This window comes from Chionomys nivalis, chromosome 8, assembly GCF_950005125.1.
Source record: "Chionomys nivalis chromosome 8, mChiNiv1.1, whole genome shotgun sequence".
Taxonomy (NCBI): domain Eukaryota; kingdom Metazoa; phylum Chordata; class Mammalia; order Rodentia; family Cricetidae; genus Chionomys; species Chionomys nivalis.
In genome coordinates, this window is record NC_080093.1 from 92,869,001 (window position 1) to 92,888,492 (window position 19,492).

At 43.4% G+C, this 19,492-nt stretch overlaps 1 protein-coding gene across 2 annotated transcripts in view; it reads left to right on the forward strand.

Moving 5' to 3' along the window:
- LOC130879730 (tripartite motif-containing protein 30A-like) overlaps positions 1–17,370 on the forward strand; it is a 136,647-nt gene extending 119,277 nt beyond the window's left edge. Inside the window, exons 1-7 of one of the 2 annotated variants that reach the window (XM_057778514.1) lie at positions 9,414–9,840; positions 10,517–10,612; positions 11,235–11,465; positions 14,316–14,338; positions 16,123–16,223; positions 16,497–16,523; positions 16,770–17,370. In XM_057778514.1, coding sequence (XP_057634497.1) covers positions 9,421–9,840; positions 10,517–10,612; positions 11,235–11,465; positions 14,316–14,338; positions 16,123–16,223; positions 16,497–16,523; positions 16,770–17,368 — 1,497 coding nt within the window. In that variant the 5' untranslated portion in view covers positions 9,414–9,420 and the 3' untranslated portion in view covers positions 17,369–17,370. Of the gene's footprint in view, positions 1–9,413; positions 9,841–10,516; positions 10,613–11,234; positions 11,466–14,315; positions 14,339–16,122; positions 16,224–16,496; positions 16,524–16,769 lie in introns of those variants that run through there. The other variant, XM_057778513.1, reaches the window with a different exon arrangement.
- Positions 17,371–19,492: the final 2,122 nt, after the last annotated feature.

Sequence of the window (19,492 nt, forward strand, 5' to 3'; positions counted from 1 at the left end):
CCAGCAGCTGGAGACCACACTGAACACGAGCAAGCTCCAGCCCGGTCTGGGATGTCCAGTCAAAAACAAAACCAGAAAGTTGTAAAGAATTTTATATAATCATTAACAATTCAGAAGAATCAGGACACCATCAAACAAAACTCAGACTGTGCCGTCATATCCGTTCTTGCCCCGTATGTTATATTTTAGTAGATCTGAGAATATAAGGAACACATGAGATAAGCGTGCAGGAGATGCGGTGAGACTGAAAATGGGGATGGCTCATTGTTTCCCTTATACAGCGTTTCTGTTTATAGGTAATTCTCACATATCTCAGGCTGTCTTGGCATCAAAGTCCCATATTGCTGAGGACGCCCTTTGAACTCCTGATCCTCCTGCTGCCAGCCCCAAAGTAGTTTATTTTCTGGTGATTTGATAAGAATGGATTCCATAGGCTCCTATCTCTGAATACTTGGTACTCACCTAGTGGGACTGATTGGGACAGATTAGGACATGTGGAATTATTGGAGTATATTTGACATGGGTGTGAGCTCTGAGATTTCAAGACATTCTGGGCATTTCAGTGTCTCTCTGTCTCTGGCTCAGGTTTGTGTCTCAAGTCCTCTCACCTCCTGCCCCAGCACCATGCCTTCCTGCCTGCTGCCATGATCCCCACTGTGGTGGCCATGACCTCTAACCCTTTGAAACTGCAAGCCCCAAATCAAGCACTGTCCTTATAAGGTGCCTCAGTCGTGGCGTTTGTCACAAAAGCAGAAGAGTGACTAAGACACACACATGCACATGTCAGCACACCTGGGTGTGCACAGTGCTCAGGATCCAGCCCAAGACTCCACCCTGCTAGGCGTGCACTGTGCCAACTCAGCTGCATGCCCAGCTCTACACATGTTCAGCTTCTAATTCAGGGGTTGCTGAGGGAATTCTGGAGGAATGTATTAGATATCCTAACTCAAAGGGGGACCTGCGGGAGACATTCTTAGGAGGGATTCCTGGAAAAGATACAATGTATCAGATCAGCACTGAGCAGAGGACACTGAAGTTCCCTGTCCTTCACCTTGCATTTCCTGCCCTTTGACCCACACCTGCCACACAAAGCAAAATCCATTCTAAAGCCTAGGTGAAAGAGGAGCCCATGGGGAGGGCTTTCTTTCCATCAGGGGCAGCTTTCGCAAAGGTCAGCATCTTTTAGGGTGATTGAGAATGAGCCTGAACAAGTTCTATAGCACTGAGAGATGTCCCGAGTTCCTGGAAAGTAGAGCTGACCCAAGGACACTGGCTCCCTCTGGTGGTCAAACCTCAGATACCGCTATGGTGACTCCCCATTGGTTGGTTAGTCCTTAGATTCTTTCTCAGTTTCAGCCCTCTAAGTCTTTTGATTTCTCTGCTGGCTCACTAGAAATCAGGCTTAGTGACCAACGGGTTCCTTGGGACATTTACTCTGGCTCCTCTCGCTGCTCTCCACACATTCAGGCTCTCTTACTTTTTTCTGAAGGTGTGAGAGCAGTTTTAAAGGGCAGAGTTGGAGAAATTTAGAAGGAAACGCTGTCTTTGCTCTGGTGAGTTTGATTTCCAACTGAGGAGGTGCTGGGAAAGATGGACTGCTGGCTTCCTGCTGGGGCACTAGGAATGAGGGTTCAGGTGGAGGCCTGGCCTGGAGAAAGACAGGTGTCAAATCCAGAGAGGTCAAGGCTTTTCTACAGATCGAGTTTTTTCTCTTTTCTCCTAATGCTTAATTTTGGGTTGCACCAAGAATCTCCTGTTGAAAGACTAACACTATTGTCTGTCCATGTCCTCCACCCCTACCTCATTAAAGAAGTAAAATCAGAATGATGTTTGAAAAGAGTTTAAGGTTTCTTTATAACAATGCATTTACCCATGATTCTATGAGTTCAATTCCTTTGCTTCTGTCTCTGTGATTAGAAGTCACAATCTTTCTGTAGCCTCTTATACATTTATTAGTACTATGAAACAGCCATAGGTCTGTAGAGAGTTGCTAATGTTACTTAAAGTGATTAATCATATATTCCTGCCTTTTCCTTGATCCATGTATGCCATGAATGAAGAAAACTTAAATAACATTTGTACCCGGCAATGCTGAAGCACGCATGGGGAGCCCATATATGGTGGTCCTGTTGAACTTGTCCATATTGGGTTTCATGTCTAAGTTGATGAGGACGACTGACCATGCCTCCTCTTCAAGAAGGGACCATATCTCATTACAGATGGTTGTGAGCCACCATGTGGTCCGGGGAATTGAACTCAGGGTGTTTGGAAGAGCAGGCAGTATTCTTTTTTTTTTTTTTTTTTTTTTTTGGATTTTTTGAAACAGGGTTTCTCCGTGACTTTTAGTTCTTGTCCTGGAACTAGCTCTTCTAGACCAGGCTGGTCTCGAACTCACAGAAATCTACCTGCCTCTGCCTCCCGAGTGCTGGGATTAAAGGCGTGCGCCACCACCGCCCAGCTAAAAGAATCAGATTATAATGATGATTGACAGCTGTTGTGTCCACAGCAAGAACATCAGTTCAGTCTCTTGTCCTCACCAAGATGTGGAGTTTGGGCTAGGGGTTTAGCTCAGGAATGGAACACTGACCCAGCATTTACAAGGTCCTGGGTTCAATCCCTGAAGTGCAAAGACCAAATTAAAACAACAGCAAAAGTCCATGGGCTTAGCACTGGGGTGGGTGAGGGAGTTAAATCTCAGCAAGAGGTCAGGCTGGAGTGCACTGTAAGACCCCGTCTCTAAAAATAAGAATAGAAAGAGGAGGAGGCGACAGGTATGTTAAACAACTCAGACTACGCTGTCTTATCTGCTGTCACTCCGTATGTCATAATTTAGTAGATCTAAGAATGTAAGGAACACATGAGATAGGTGTGCAAAAGTGGGGGTGAGACTGACAATAGGGATGGCTTGTTTCCCTGATACAGCGTTTCTGTTTTGAGATAATTCTCATATATCTCAGGCTGACCTGGCATCAAAGTCCCCTATTATTGAGAATGGTCTCTAAGCTCCTGATCTTCCTGCTGCCAGCTCCAAAGCAGTGGAATCCTGTAACATGAAGGGGCCTGCTGGCTGGGGTATCTGTCCCGCCTAGTACCCCACAGAGAGTAATCCCCAAAGAAAGTCACACAGAGTCTACATTAGGTTATAAACTGATTGGCCCATTAGCTCAGGCTAATTATTAGCTCTTGTAGCTTATATTAACCCATTGTTCTTTTCTATGCTAGGCACATGGCTCAGTACCTTTCTCAGCCAGGTAGATTACATCTTGCTTCTCGGAGGTCTGGACAGGAATCGGAGCAATGGGCTTCCTCCTTCCCAGAATGCTCCTGTTCTCATCGCACTGCCACTACTACATGTCTGGTTGACCCGCCTATACTTCCTGCCTGGCCAATCAGCGTTTATTTAAAACATGATTGACAGAATACAGACAATTCTCCCGCACCAGAATCCAGTGGTGGTTTGAATAAGAATGTCCTCCATAGGCTCATATCTTTGAATACTCAATTTCCAGTTATTGGGTCTGTTTGGGATAAATTGGAAGGTGTGCCAGTATTGGAGTATATGTGACGTGCATGTGAGCTCTGAGATTTCAATACATTCTGGGCATTTCAGTGTCTCTTTGTCTCTAGCTCAGGTTTGTGTCTCAAGTGTGACCTCTCACCTACTGCCCCAGAACCATGCCTCCCTGTCTGCTGCCATGCTCCCCACTGTGGTGGCCATGACCTCTAACCCTTTGAAACTGCAAGCCCCAAATCAAGCACTGTCCCTATAAGGTGCCTCCGTCGTGACATTTGTCACAGAAACAGAAGAGTGACTAACACAGACACATGTACATGTCAGCACACCTGGGTGTGTACAGTGCTCAGGATCCACCCCAGGACTCTACCCTGCTAGGCACCCACTGTGCCAACTCAACCGCATCCCCAACTCTACACATGATCAGCTTCTAATTCAGGGGATGCTGAAGCAATAGCAAGTGTCTCTAATAGAAACCCTAACTCAAAGGAGGACCTGCTGAGACATTCTGGGGAGGGATTCCTAGAAGGGAAGTAAGGGGAGGGATTCCTAGAAGGTAAGTAATGAATGTATCAGATCAGCACTGGGAAGAGGCCCTGCTCTGGGCAAGAACAGAACACCTAATCTGCAGGACAACCCTGGGCAGCTGGAGAGCCCCTGCAGCTTGCTAGTTTCACTGCTGTGAGTGTGGGAAGTGTCTCTGAAGGGCTCTGCATGGGGCTCCTCCCATCCTGTCCCTGCTGGGTGGGAATCTTGATTGTGAGCAGCTGCCCTGAACTGCAGCTTCTTCCATGACAAAGGCTTTCTTTCCATAGGGGCAGATTTCCAGGGAATCAAGACATTTTTAGTTGATTGTAACATGAGCCTGAACATTAACCTGACAACTTCCTGTAGCACTGTGTCTTAAGTTTGGGGAAGGCAGAGTTGACATAGGGGAACTGACTTCCTCTGATGGTAAAACCCCAGATACCAATGTGCTAGCATCCCATTGGCTGGTAGCTATTAGTTTCTATTTCTCAGTTTCAGCCCTAAAAGTCTTAAGTTTCATTTCTCTTCTGGCTCAGCGGACATCAGACTTAGGGACGGAGTCCTCAGGACACTGTGGTCTCCATTTGCTCCTCTCCACAGATCCAGGATCTCTTGGTTGGTGTCTGAAGGTCTGAGAGCAAATCTAGAGGGCAGAATTTGGAAGAAAACACTCTTTGTTCTGGTGAGTTTAATTTGAAACTGATAAGGGCCAGGAAGGAAGAACTGCTGGATCCTTGCTGAGTGCTGGGGTGGGGGACTGAGGGAGATGTGGCCTTGGCAAAGAAAATTTTCTAATTGCACAGTTTGAGTAAAGCCAGAGTGGTGTCTGAATATGGAGTTGAAGGTTCTCGCTGTGTAATAGTGCATTTACTGATGGTTCTATGTTATCCATCCCTTTGCTTCTTTCTGGAGCCTTTTGTACATTTACTTGTACTGTTTAAACCTCAAGTCTGTAGAGAATTCCTAATGTTACTTAAAGGTCATTACCCTTGCCTGCCATTTCCTTGCTGCATGTCTGCATGACTAAATGAAATTCAGACTAGTAATTCCTGCTACAAAGAAAGATGATGCAGAAAAATCAAAACTCCAAGGCATCCCTTGGGATCCAATAGATAATGTCTTTAAAAAGAAGAAGAAAGAGAAGTAGAAGAAGAAGGAGGAGGAGCAGGAGGAGGAGGAGGAAAGAGAAAAAAAAGGAAAGAAAGAAAGAAAGAAAGAAAGAAAGAAAGAAAGAAAGAAAGAAAGAAAGAAAGAAGCAAAGAAAGAAAGCCCCAAATGGTTTTCTTGATTATCATGGTGCGGTTATGGGTAGGGAGGCACTTTCAAGTTTGTGCTAGGCACAGGATTTGATTCCAAGTAAAGAAACAGAGGAGGTGACAGGGGAAGAAAGAGACCGTGTGTGAGAACACAGGAATCCCACACTTACTGAAGTCACAGCCTTTCATTTCATTTGGGACATGGTACCCTTATATAGCCCAGGCTAACCTCATCTAACAGACATGTGCTACCCCCCTAGACACTGGGGTTACAGGTGAACACTGCAACCCCAGGACATTTCTGCCTTTCAAGGAACAGCACAAGCTCCTGACTGATTTTAATGCTATAAAGACTGAAAGATGTCTGCTGATAGGAAGATCCTGAGAGCCACAAAAAGACAGGGAACAGGGAATCCCAGCTCCACCCAAGCTAATCTAGATATCAGAGGACATGGGCCAGGTCTCCTGTGTCCAGGTTGACTTGGAGGACTGTCATGAACCCATTCCCTTTTATAGAAGGAGTGGCGGGCTGCCTCCTCACCTGGCTCCCAGCCACCTGGCTAGTTTATGCCCCGAAATAACAACACCAAATTGTATTCTTTTAAACACTGCTTGGCCCATTAGCTCTAGCCTGCTACTGGCTGACACTCACATCGTGATTAACCCATTTCTATGAATGTGTGTAGCACCACGAGCTGGTGGCTTACCGGGAAGATCTAACCTGCATTCAACTCAGAGAGGAAAGCTATGGTGTCTGCCGCACTGCCGTCTAACTCCCAGCATTCTGTTCTCTTTTCCCTGCCACCTATGTTGTGACCTATCAGGCCAAGCAGTTTTCTTTATTAATTAACCAATGAAAGTAACACATGGACAGAGGACCCACCTATATCACTCTTTCCCTTTGCTCTCCCATGCTCTTCATCAGTTGTGGACCTCTCCCGCCTGATCTTAGTCATCGACTCTCTTTACTGCCATATGTTATGAGATATTACAATGCACACATTAGAGTTCTCCAGGTTATAAACTCACCAGCATATAGTGAATAGACATTAAGTTGTTCCAGAAGATGCTACATTGTAAATGAGTCCTGGGACAATTTGTTTACCCAGCCTATTTGGAAAAAGAACCATTTTTTATATGATATCAGTACTTTGAAGATTCATCAAAAAAAAATGCTTTTACCTGCAACTTGACAGGCCACGGCTGGTTGACATCCATGGGAGGCCTGCCTTTGATGAACATAATGGGAGAAGGAGCTGATGGGAGGGTGGAAGGGAAGAGCTTGGGAGTAGGACTAGGAGGAGAGGAGGGAGGGGAAACTGTGGTCAGGATGTAAACACAATAAAAAAATGAATAAATAAAAAAAGTGTTTTACGTGTTACTGTGGGGGCCAGCCATGGTAAGCTAAGTATGGGCAGGTCACCCAAACGAAGTTCTTTACTTCCAACCACTATCACCTGCCAGAGTAGAACTCTGACCATCCATAAATTTAATAAGAAGCCTGAGTCTCAGTAGTTTACCCTAAAGCAATGCCTGTTTGCAAGAGGAACCTCAAGCTGAGATTACCCAACCACTGCCCAAGAACAGACCACTCAAAACTGTAGATAGGATCACCTGCCAGCACACATTCACAAAGACAACCCTAGACAAATATCATCCAGAGGTCCTGAATCTCAGAGACCATGTCAACCCCAACTTACTACTATAAAAACTCAATTCTAATTGAGCTTGGGGCTCTCCGTTTATTTCAATTCGTCGGACATGCAGAGAGATTGAGTTTGCAGACTTTATTAAAGTAAATGCTCTTTGCTTTTACATATGGGACTCTTGGTTTTCTTGTTGGCTTTTGTGGGGACTTTGCGGATTTAGCATAACAATACAGAGCTCAAATTCACCAGGAAAAGACCGCAGACTAAACTTAAATAATAATTACATGAATTTATTAATTACTCCTAGTAGGCCAACAACAGCCTAAAGGACAAATCAAAGGCTTGTTACACAGAAGAGGCTGGAGGAGGGGTGTTTTCACGTGGGCAGCCAATTATCTCATTTGTGTGGAATGTGTAGCTGAGTGAGACACTGCTTGTACTCCCTCAGCTGTGAGGAGCTCTCTCACACAGCAGTAAGTGGGTTCCTGAAGCCAGAGGAAGCAGTTACTTCTCTCATAGCACCTTTACTATTTGGGGGAGGGTAGCAAGGAGTGAGAGTAACCAGGAGCTTCTTTTTAGGATTATAGAATGGACGTGTACACAGAATGAAGTTTTGCCTATCTGTCACATACCCCAACCACAAAACAAACAATCTGTCTGTAGCCATATCGTTTGAACTGAACGAACCTAGTTTTCTTTTTTACTTAGTGCCTTTTTTCAAAAAAGATAAATTTTGCTGGAATTGGGGAGCATTTGGAGGATGATACAGAAACCTACTGCAATGGAAACATCATAAATATATTAAGAAATCCTAATGAGGTCCCCTACTAATGGAGAATATGAAGTCCCAACAGGCAATCGCTTGCCATCAAACAAGGATTCCAGTGGTGGGACCTCATTGTATTCAATAGAATTGTTGGCCAAGGGGATCACACGGAAGACCCCAAACAACCGAAACTTTTGAAAGGAATGTAGTGGATTTGATTTGTATTTTAATAATTAAAGCTTGCCTGAAAATCAGAGAGTAAAACAGCCCCACTGGTCAGCCTTACAGTCAAAGCAACAACGATACACACCTTTAATCACAGTAGCCACACTAGTTTGCCATAGAAACCAGGCAGTAGTTGTGCTTGCCAGTAAACCCAGAATTAAAGAGGATTATAAAACAGGAGGTGATAGCTCAGACTCAGGCTCATCCTGAGATCCCTGAAGGCAGGATCACCATTTAGGACTGAGGTAGAGGTAAGAGCCAGTCACTGGGTGTTTTGCTTTTCTGATCTTCTAACTGAACCTCAATATTTGTATCTGAGTTTTTATTAATCATGCTTTATAAGACAAAGGGTTGCCCTCTAGAAAAGGACAGTGGACTCTCCTTGCCTAGGAGCACACCACACAGAATTCACTGAACATGAAGAATTTGAGCTGGTGCCAACATGGAGCCTTCACCTCTATATCTAGTCTCTCTGGTGAAGGAAGGTCCTCTGCAGGCTACCAAAAGAAATGCAAACACCAACCAAGTCACAAAGCCTTCACCTACAGTCTGTCCTGCTTGTGAGATATGCTAGCACAGCGGTGGCACAGAACTGGTGGCAGTAGCCAACCAAGGTTGGATTCGACTTAAGGCCTGCACCAAAGGAATGAACCCATAACAGACATTGTGTGGGCGACCAAGAACCAGAGACTACATAGTCCAGAACCCTAGGGTAAATTCGAAACTCTACTGGCAAAAAAAAAAAAAAAAAAAGGAAAACCACAAAACAAGTAAACAATGTTTCATTTTGCTTTGAATCGTGTATTTGTAGGTCTCCCTGCGTGTATACACATTTGAAAGGATGGTTGGGGTGTTCACAGCTGCTGGATTCCTGAATTTATAGGAAGCTATGTGCTACATTATGTTAGTGCCAGGCACTGATCTAGGATCTTCTACAGAGTAATAAACACTCTTAAACAATAAGAAAAATCGTTGCCTATGTGCATCAGGAGATGGACTGTGTACACTCCACGTCAGCACCAGGCTCTCTGGTAAGAGACTGGTAAGGAGAGGATCAGAGTCTCACACTGACTGGTGCTGATGAAGGAGGAAGATGAAGGACAGCAGGGGAGACATGAGTAGTTTGATGCGTGTAACACTGAAGATGTGATTTTGTCCTGGGAAAGAAAACGAAAGGTAGAAGGTTGGACCCACGAGGCCATTGGAAGGAAGCACGATCTTCCTGATCTTCAGTAAAAGGAAATAACAATCCTATTTCTGACCTTTGTGACATCATGTTCCTTGTGCCACGTCACTGAACTTCTCTCCGAATCTCTTTCTTTTGTTCTTTTCCCTTATCATCGAGGGCATTCATGGATCTCTACACGGTTCAGTGCTGAGTTTCCCTTTCTCACTTGTCCTCCTTCTCGTCATCCCACTCACACAGGTACCTGAGCAGAAGTGTCAAGAGTGTGGAAAGACAAACTCAGCATCACATCAACAATGGCCTCATCAGTCCTGGGGATGGTCAAGGAGGAGGTGACCTGTCCTATCTGTCTAGAGCTTCTGAAAGAACCTGTGAGTGCCGATTGTGACCACATCTTCTGCCGAGCCTGCATCACTCTGAACTATGAGTCCAGCAAAGGCAAAGAAGGGGAGGGCATCTGCCCTGTGTGCCGAGTTAGTTACCTGTTTGGAAATCTGAGGCTTAATCGACATGTAGCCAACATAGTGGAGAAGCTCAAGGAGTTCAAGTCCAGCCCAGAGGAGGAGCAGAAGGTGAATGTCTGTGAACTTCATGGAGAAAAACTCCAGCTCTTCTGTGAGAAGGACATGGTGGCCATCTGCTGGCTTTGTGAGAGATCTCAGGAGCACCGTGGTCACCAAACAGCTCTCATTGAAGAGGTGGCCAATAAGTACAAGGTAGGAAGTGGGAGGGTGTGGGACACAGAGCAGGACACAGTAACAGATGGGAAGTCTCCACTTCATGTAGATTTTTTTTAATGTTCATGTCAGGTTCATTCATACAATCTAAAATTCAGTCTAGTAACTATCAACAGTGGGACTAGTAAATGCATGGCATACGGCAGTGAGGAGAGTGCATGTGTGGCCTGTGTAGTGTCACATGACTCAATTCCAGAACTCTGACTGCTGATGAATTTGAGGGTATGGAGGTCTATAGAGGAGTTCCAGGAAAGCCAGGGCTACATAATAAGATTCAGGTTGAAAAATAAATTACAGGGCCAGTTGTGGGACTTGGGATGGATATATGTTTGTAGGAAAGACCAGGAGAGCTAACAAAATTTTCCCAGTTTTCTGATGCCAGAATCAAAGTGACAGGTGTGTACTTGGTGGGATGTTTGACTGAGAGAAATTTCTGTGTCTGTCTATATAGGGATGAGTGTGTGTAAATGCGAGAATGAATTGAGCTGGAGACTGAAAATTTACCTACCTTATGTGCATAAATCATGGCACAAGATATTAAAAAGAGAACAGTCTTAGACTTCTTATCTTTCAAGAAGGATTTCTTGTCCTTTGCCTAGGAGCAGCTGTCCTACTAAGCACACAGCTTGACTCTGCTACAATTCCTCTCCCACAGCGGATGCTCCAGGCTGCCCTGGAGATGCAGATGGATAATGAGGAAAGATGTGACCAGTGGGAAGATGACCTTCAAAAGGAGAGAACTTTCTGGAAGGCAAGTGGAGACCCTACCTCCTAAGAGAGTTAGCCTAATGCCTGGAAGAAACAGGGGCAAGAAACTCCCTGGCTCTTCATTCCCTGGAGGCTGATGGGGACAAGAGGCCTTGATTAGTCCTCTCTGTCTGTTCCCTTGGAGCTGGGGCTGCACAGAGAGTGCATCACAGCTGAGCCTGGCTGTGTGAGGAGCTGACAGCATGGTTAGGGCCTGGTGAGAATGGCACTGAGTCCTGGGACTTGCTCCTGTGGTGCTTTCTGGAACGGTGACTGTTGGGAAGAAGCTTCAGAATAGTCACAGTTCTATTCTTGGGGTTAGCTTCTGTCAGGGGTTCAGAGGTAGAATCAAAGGTATTGCAGGCAGGAACAGAGTTTGGACAGCTCTATGAAAACTGAGTCACACCCAGGTACCCACTTTGACTCAGGTGGCCTTGGCAAAGGTGACCTAAGATCTTTGTTTTGGAATGTCATGAACAGACACAGAAAGAAGACAGATGCCTTCCCAAGACTGCCTTCCCTTCCCAAGCTCAGTTCCTGTGAAAACTCCCCATCAGAACAGTGGATTTCTGTCTTCCAGCCCCATTAGGCAATCTAAATTTGTTTCTCTTTTCTTATACCTGAAGAACCAAATACAGAGTGAGGCAAAAAACATTCAGAAGGAGTTTAAAGGACTGCGGGAATGCCTGGACTCCAAGGAGAAGAATGAGCTGCAGAAGCTGAAGCAAGAGTGGGAAGACATTCAGGACATCCTAGAAGATTCACAAAATGATCTGGTGAAGCAGAGGGATTCAGTGAGAGATCTCATCTCAGATCTGGAGTATCAGTTGGAGTACTCAACCATAGAGATGCTGCAGGTAAGACTGCATGCAGAAAGAGCCAACATCTGAGATTCAGAACACCTGGAAGTCATTTCCTTCCCTCTATGCTGCTGTGATCTCCCTGGTGAGGACAGTAGGGCTCTCTGGACCCTACCTGAACTCTTTTCCTGAACCAGTTTTAGAGGCTGGGGAATCACTGCAAGCATGGATGACAATAGGAAGTTGCATGTTTTTGTTAATCAAGTACAGTACAGTAGCAGAACCATGTAGAGATGATCTGTTGCATCATGGGTAGTTACTCCCCTGCTGTAATGTGACCATGCGTGATCATATCCGACAGTCATTAGTCACTTTATCTGAATTTGAAATTACTGGAAATGGTTTCTCTCCTTGGATGTTTGGAGAGTTTCTCCCCACTGCCCTGATTCAATGGTCTGGTCAATGGGAGGGGAGTTGCTATACAAGATCTCAGAGATTTTCCTTCCTCTGTCTTTTAGTTTCTGAGATGAAAGGTACCTTCTTTATCCTAACAGGTATAAAGTTTGTATTGTATTTTATCTCTATCACACTTTTAAACCATTTAAACCAAAGGCATTTTCTGGTGATGAATATCTCTGTAAGAATTTGTTTCTTTTGTCTCAATTGTCTAATCTTGGTAGTTCTAGGAAAATTTCATGCTCCTTTAATTTCTTGGTTTGCATCATGTTGATTTAATTATTATCGAGGACATTCATATACCACCTATATTAGATGGAATTAGACATATTTGGCTAAACTAAGCTAGTTCACATAGGTAGTAACTACAGCCACCATATTCTACAAGCCTGAAATTGTATCTCTTGATCAAAGAATCAGCCTACCATTCTCTGCCTCCAGCCCCTGATGATCCAAATCCTAATCCTTACTCTTGTGAGATCAGTTTTTGGACATGACAATTATTTAAATACGATAACTTCGTGTTTTCTTTTTTATTTTACCCAAATGGTTTAGTATAACATAAATGCTCTGAGTGCAGACAGCCAAGTTACCACAAATGGCAATACTTGCTTTGAATGTCTAATATTTTAACCTCGATGTTTATCATATCATATTTTTTCCATTCCTCTGGTTGTAGTTTTCCAGTGGACTCTATTTTATCTGCTATGATAATGACTCAGTGAACGTGAGCATACAGATGTCTCAGTGAGGACAAGTTTAAACATCAGTTTTCAACTATAACTATAATTCTAGTTCTCTCAGAATTCTTTTTACTATGGATCCACTTGTTGGTTTACATTATATAAAATACCTGGCCAAGCATCTACTGCCTGTGATCCCAGGACTTGAGAGCTTCTCATACACAGAAACAAAAACATGAGAAGAACATAACTTTGAAAATAAGATATAAGCTTACCAAACTGAAGCCAGGTGTCCTGGCTCACTCCTTTAATCCCTCAAGTTAGAACGCGGAAGCAAATGAAGGTAGATGGGTTCTAGGCCATCCTGGTCTACATAGTGAGTTCCAGGCCATCAGGGTTCCATAGTGAAAAACCAACGTGGTCAAGGTGGACAGAGGAAGAGACTACAGAAAGTACAGCTGTAAATGGAAAATACATAGTCCACTGCTAATCTAAAGGCCCAGGGATCATTGCAGAAGGAGGGCAGAAAACATGCAAGAGCGCGAGGTGGTGGAGGATACAAGAGAAACAGCGTCTTCTGGACACAGCTTAGCCGCAGCACATATGACCTGGGATTGGCTGTGACACCAGACCCAAGACCTGTGGAAGCCTAAAATATACCCAAGGAGCTCCTAGTAATAGTTATCTGTAAGGGGAAAGATCACATTTCTCAAAGAATTTAACTTCAGTTAAATCTACCAATATCCGGTGGAATCTGAACATGTGAGAACACTTGTATAGTGTTAGGTCTCATTCTGCGGAAGAAGGACTCACAGAGCTGCATACTAAATATAGCAAAGTGGACCTGGTGGGTCGGGCCTTGATATCAGTCCCATATAAAAGAGCCAAGTTAATATTGGAAAGCAGAAAAGGGATTAATGTGACTACATTTGGAAGATGTACAAAAAGATTTAAAAAAAAAAAAAAAAAAAAAAAACCAACTGTCCGTTTTCATTTCTACATGAGTAGCACTTTTCAAAGCGTGCTCCTGTCCATCATTCTCCCATCATTATCTGGTACAGACTCAGACCTTATGTATTCTGGCAAGTAACAAAAACAGCGTGAAATCTTTTAGGAGGTCAGCTCTCCATCTGGCTAGCGGTGCTTTCCTTCTCCCAGTGTGAGATTTCTGGAGAAATTCCACTTTTAGAGGGGGTCATTGTTTCAAAGGTTTGTCAAATTGAGAGGCACACATGTCTCTTTAGATTGACTTCTTTTCTTGCCAGGAAAACTTCAGAGAAAGAAGAAAAAGGGAAAGAGAGATATGGTTAGCTGGACCTAAGTATCAAACAATCTAAGCTTCTGGCCCTTGTGGCTTCTTCATTATTAACATATTGAATTGTGTCTAAATGAATGAAATAATTTGAATATAAGTTTCTAAGACATGTTAGTAGCAAGGATGGTGATAGATAGCTGACATGGAACTTGGAAAAGAGACGTGTGTTTATATGTTTAGTTGTATGCACAGCAAAACCTATGTATGTTATCAAACTATCATTGGTTCATCTTTGGTCTCCAAATTCTTATTGTATGAGACAGAAAATATTGTACCAGTATACATATAAAGCAATTAATGAACCTAGCATCGTTTTTATTTCATGTCTTGGAGAACTTTTGGTGACAGATTTGATTCTCTTTGACTTTGTCTCTGCAGCCAGTGAGAGTGTGAACAGGATTTGCAAGAACATGCAGAACATGTTAGTGACTGTGTTTTCTCCCTTCTCTCTAGGGTGTGAATCATGTCCTAACAAGGTATGTGTGGGCTGACTTGGAAGAATAGCCCTGTTGTGTGATGAGAATGATTTAGTATCTGACTAGAATAAATCTATCTTGGGCTTGAGGGAATTTAAACAAAGTGTTATTCTGAAGTTCCAGTAAGAAGGAGGAGGATGTAGGGAAAGACAGGCTCTGGCTCTTTTGTAACTACTGGGCACAGATTTGATTCTCTTTTAGGGGTCTGGGAAAGAAGAGTTACAGAGTTAGTCTCAGCAGTGGAAGAGGCAAATGGAGCCACAGGAGATTTCAGACTCCTTGTGGTTCCATCATTCTGTCCGCGCTCTGTGCTTGTCTCTGGCTCTGTCTGCAGCTCACAGGTACTTGATTCACAGATTCATCCTAGATAGGGTATGTCGTCCTTGTCTGCAAGGCTCACAGAATTGTATGCTGGTAAAATTCCTGTAGATCTGTGTGTTTCGCGTGAGGATAGGAAAGTGAGTACAACTGCTCCGTGTAACCACACACTTCAGAAGACTGGAAAGCTGTGCCCTTGTGTGTAAAGAGTCTCACCCTGGCTGTCAGAAGCAACTCATGTTCTTGCGTCCAAAGTCCTGATCTCCAAAATAGCACCAAGAGACAAAATTGATGGAAAAGAAGAAGGGGAGGGAGTATAGTGCCAGGCAAAATAAAGAGGGCTTGGAGAATTCCAAACCAGTACTGCATAGATACAGACCAAAGCCCTCCAAAATGACATAGTTACACACTTGGGGTTGGCTCAAGCCATAAAAAGTTGCAGTATTGATTCTCAGCATGAGGACATCTGGTTTTGTTTGTCTATTTCTGATTGTCTTTACCCTGTGGGGTCAGGTGTTGCTGGGCTCTGATTGGCTTCTCCCTATGGCTGGGACTGAGGCCAGACTCTAAGGTCAGGCTACAACTAAGGACAGGTAAGGGGCAGGCAGATAAATCTTACTGACTGACAGGGACTGCCTCATGCTGAGGTCTGGATATTGAATGCCAGCATTAGTTTGATATTTCAGTCTTCTTTTCAAAAACTGTCATCTCTTAAAAAGGAACCTGAAGATTCAGAAGATGGCCAAGAGTGTCCAGATTGACAAAAGTGTTTGAAGTACTGGCTTTCTCCAGTGGGTTCTCCACACTCCATGACTCTATTACCCAGGAGCAGCTTCTGTACCCTGACTTTAGTTTGTCCTGAAAAACACAAATTTACTTATTTATTTATCTATCTATCTATTTATTTATTTATTTATTGGTATCCCTCTGTCTGTTTGGTTGTTGGTCTTTTTTGCTGTTGTTGCTGTTGTTTTTCTGACAGGGTTTCTCTGTGTAGCATTAATGGACATGGAACTCACTCTATAGTCCAAGCTAGCCTTGATGTCAGAGATCTACCTGCCTCTGCATCCCGAGTAAAGGGATTGAAGGCTTCTAACTCCATGCCCAGCCCACATAAGTTTTTTTAGTCACCTAAGTTTGATTTGTTTTGAAATTCACTAATTCATCATGTCTTAAAAATCTAGAATGAAGGATACAAGTTCAGAGAGCAAGTATTTGGTTGTACAAGTGAGGACCTCTGCTCCAGAGAAGTAAGGCTTTCCCAACATCCCATAGCAAGTAAGCAGGAGGGGTCATGACTGTATCTCTCATGTCTGCAGAGTTAGTATCTACCCTCTCTCCCCCTTCTCAGAATTCTCAGGAGAGCTCCAGGACCTCTATAGTCAGAATAATAGGGAGTGGTAGTGAGTCCATGGTGGTCAGAGGTCACACTGTCTGAGATGTGGATATCAATCTTTTGTCTAAAGGAGTGAGAATTTAAGACTAAAACAGCCAAAAATGGTCCCAAGTAAACAGAGAAAGACCTTCCGAGCTCCGGATCTGAAGGGCATGCTGCAAGTGTTTCAAGGTGAGAGCAGCTACATTCTGTGGTTACCTGGGGGATGCTAGGGGTGGCTGGGGCTGCACTCTCTGGATAGAGACTGATGTCTCTGATCATGGGTAGAGAAACTGAGAAGAGCAGATAGTGTGTCCCAGTGATGTCATCATATATAATGGAAAGCATCATTCATCCTGTCCTATATCACTGTTTCCAGATCTTCCCCCACTCTGCAGAGCACATTGACTTTAATGTTCTGATTCCCTTGCTTGCATTTAATGCTGTGCATTTTCATTATTTCAGGGCACCGGGAAGCCCAGCTCCACTGGGGTAAGGAGAAATCACACCATCAGCCTCTCTCATCTTGGTATCTTTCAGAGTTTATTTCTCTACTAATACTTACGTTTTATGTTACTGCTCCCAATATGCACAGCAATCTGCCTCTCTTTGACTTTAAAAATGGCTCTACCAAATTCCTTCTCACTTTCTTCTTAGGCCTCTGCTACTCAAATCACAAATAAGGCAGTACTTTGTTTCTCATGTGACTCTTAATTTATATGTTTTATTTTTCTGCAGTTCACGTGACCCTGCGTCAACTCAACAAGAAAAACATAGTCATTAACGTGGACAAAAGACAAATACAACATAGAAGTGGTTATAGAAGAAATTTTCAAATTTCTGAGTCCTATGATTTAGGTGTCCTGGGGTTTCCTGCTATCCACTCAGGGAAACATTACTGGGAAGTAGATGTGTCTAGATGTGATGCCTGGCTCCTGGGAATAAATGATGGAGTATGTGAGAAACCCAAGCTTCCTTCAATGAATCAACAGGGCGTCAAAGCCGAATATAATTCTGATGTTAACCAACATGTAAATTATCAGCCCAAATGTGGCTACTGGGTTATAGGGATGACGAACAGGTCTGTATATAACGCCTTTGAAGAGTGTTCTGTCACCCACAATGCCAGTGTCTTGCTCCTCTCTCTGTCTCCTCCTCCCACTCGTGTTGGAGTTTTCCTGGACTGTGAAGCTTGCACTCTCTCATTTTATGATGTTTCCAACCATGGAGCTCTCATCTATAGATTCTATGAACCGAACTTTCCTACTGTGGTGTTTCCATATTTTAATCCTATGGGATGTTCAGAGCCATTGACAGTCTGTGGGCCACCCTCCTAAGCCCTCCCTGTATTTGCACAGTGTCCTCATATCTGATGTATCTCATAATCCTAAGCTCTGTGGGATCATTTTAACTTTTTTTTCTGTCTTTGCTTGCAGGGAACCATCAAACTGCCTTGGCCTAGCTTCCTTGAGAGGCATGAGTCATAGGTTTTTCATGTTAGAGTCCGTGGCTCTGGGGTACACTGGGCCTTACAGTACCCAAGAGATGAATGCACTCACTCAGGAATGAAACATTCAGGTTATATTGCATTCTCTGTTTGTTCCCCCTAATAGTCAAGGAAGCATGCAAATTTGACAGGACAATAGGTATTAGACATTAATCTTTGGTACCCTGTATAACCTGCCATCTTCATTGTTTTCTGTAAAGCAAACTGCATTGATCCTGGCAGTTGCCACTATGATCTGTTTCTGATAAAGTTATAAAAGTCTGATTGCTCTCAATTAAATTGTCACAGCCTTTATCTTGCTGTGGTTCCTCAATCTGAGTCTGTTTCCGTTCCTTGAGGCGATATCAGGTGACCTTGCCCTAGTAAGTGAGCACTGGCACTCCCATTTGGTCTTTCTGTTTTAATAACCTTCTCTTCTCAATGCAAACCAGTATGGATTCTTTTCCTTGATCCAATTGCTTGTCTGTTTACAAGGCAACAATAATTCAGCATTTCCCAAATTCCCAAAGACAATGTCTGTTCCTCACAAGGTGAGGAAAGACCTCTGCTAACCCATACTTTCTGTTTTATAGTGCCACAGATGAAAGCCAGGGCCTTTTGCATGCTGAGGAGGTGCTCTGCCCCTGAACCACTTGTCTTAGCTCTGCCAAGTCTCCACAACCCCAGTCCTCTGTCACTGACAGAAAATACTGATATGGGATGTACTTCTGCATATGTCTTACTATTATTGCTAATGAATAGAGATGATTTGGCTTATGGCAGGACAGAATATAGTATAGACAGGATAGAGGATATATATATATATATATATATATATATATATATATATAGAGAGAGAGAGAGAGAGAGAGAGAGAGAGAGAGAGGGAGAGAGAGAGAGAGAGAGAGAAGGTAAAGTCAGAGAGATTCCATGAAGCTGCCAAAGAATAGAAATGCCCTGAACCTTACCCGGAGAGCCACAGCCTCATGGTGATACACAGATTAATAGAAATATATTAATTTATGATGTAAGAGTTAGTTAATTAGAAGCCTGAGCTAATAGACCAAGCAATGTTATAATTACTATAGCTTCTGTGTGATTATTCTGGTCGGGGCAGCCAGGAACAAACAAGCAGATTCCAACTACAAAGTTCCTCTCCAGCTCTTCTATTAGTTTTGAAAATTACATGTAGGTGTCTCTTTAGCCTAGGAATGAGCCCTTAGTTGTAGGTCACTTTAACCACATTGCTGTGCTTCATCAAAACTTAAGAAGGAAATATCTCTAATAGTAAGCACTGTGGGACAATGTTTTTACCCTGTAAAAATTTGTTTCTTGTGCTTGTGTAATAAATACTGGTCGCCCCATAGCCAGACAGGAAGTAGAGGCAGGGCAACAAGAATGCTTGGAAGAGGGAAGTGCAGTCTGCAGTCGTAACCCAGCCTCAGAGGAAGCAAAAAGTGACTGCCTAATCAAAAAAGGTCCCAAGCCATGTGGCTAACTCAGATAAGAATTATGGGCTAGTGTAAGTTATAAGAATTAGTTAAGAAGAAGCCTGAACTAATGGGCCAATCAGTTTATAACTTATGTAGACATCTGTGTGATTCTTTGGGACTTAATGGCTGCAGGACCAAGTGGGACAAAAAAACTTTAGTCATGACGCTAAGATTGTGTTCAGAGTACCTGGGTTCTAATCCTGCCACTCCACATAGAAGTGTAACCCTGAATAGTAACCTGAAAAGCCTATGCTTTATGGGATTCTTGTTTTTGTTTGTTTTTTGTTATTATTTGTTGTTTTTTAAATTTTTCTATAAGAGTATACACATACTATAAGTCAGTGTGAGAAAATAAATCTGGATGTGTTAGAAGGTTCTGATGGTAAAAGCATCATCCTCCAAGCCCAGTGACCTGAGGTCCATCACTTAACCCACATGGTAGAAGGAGGCAGCCAACTTTGACCTACAGATTATCCTCTTTG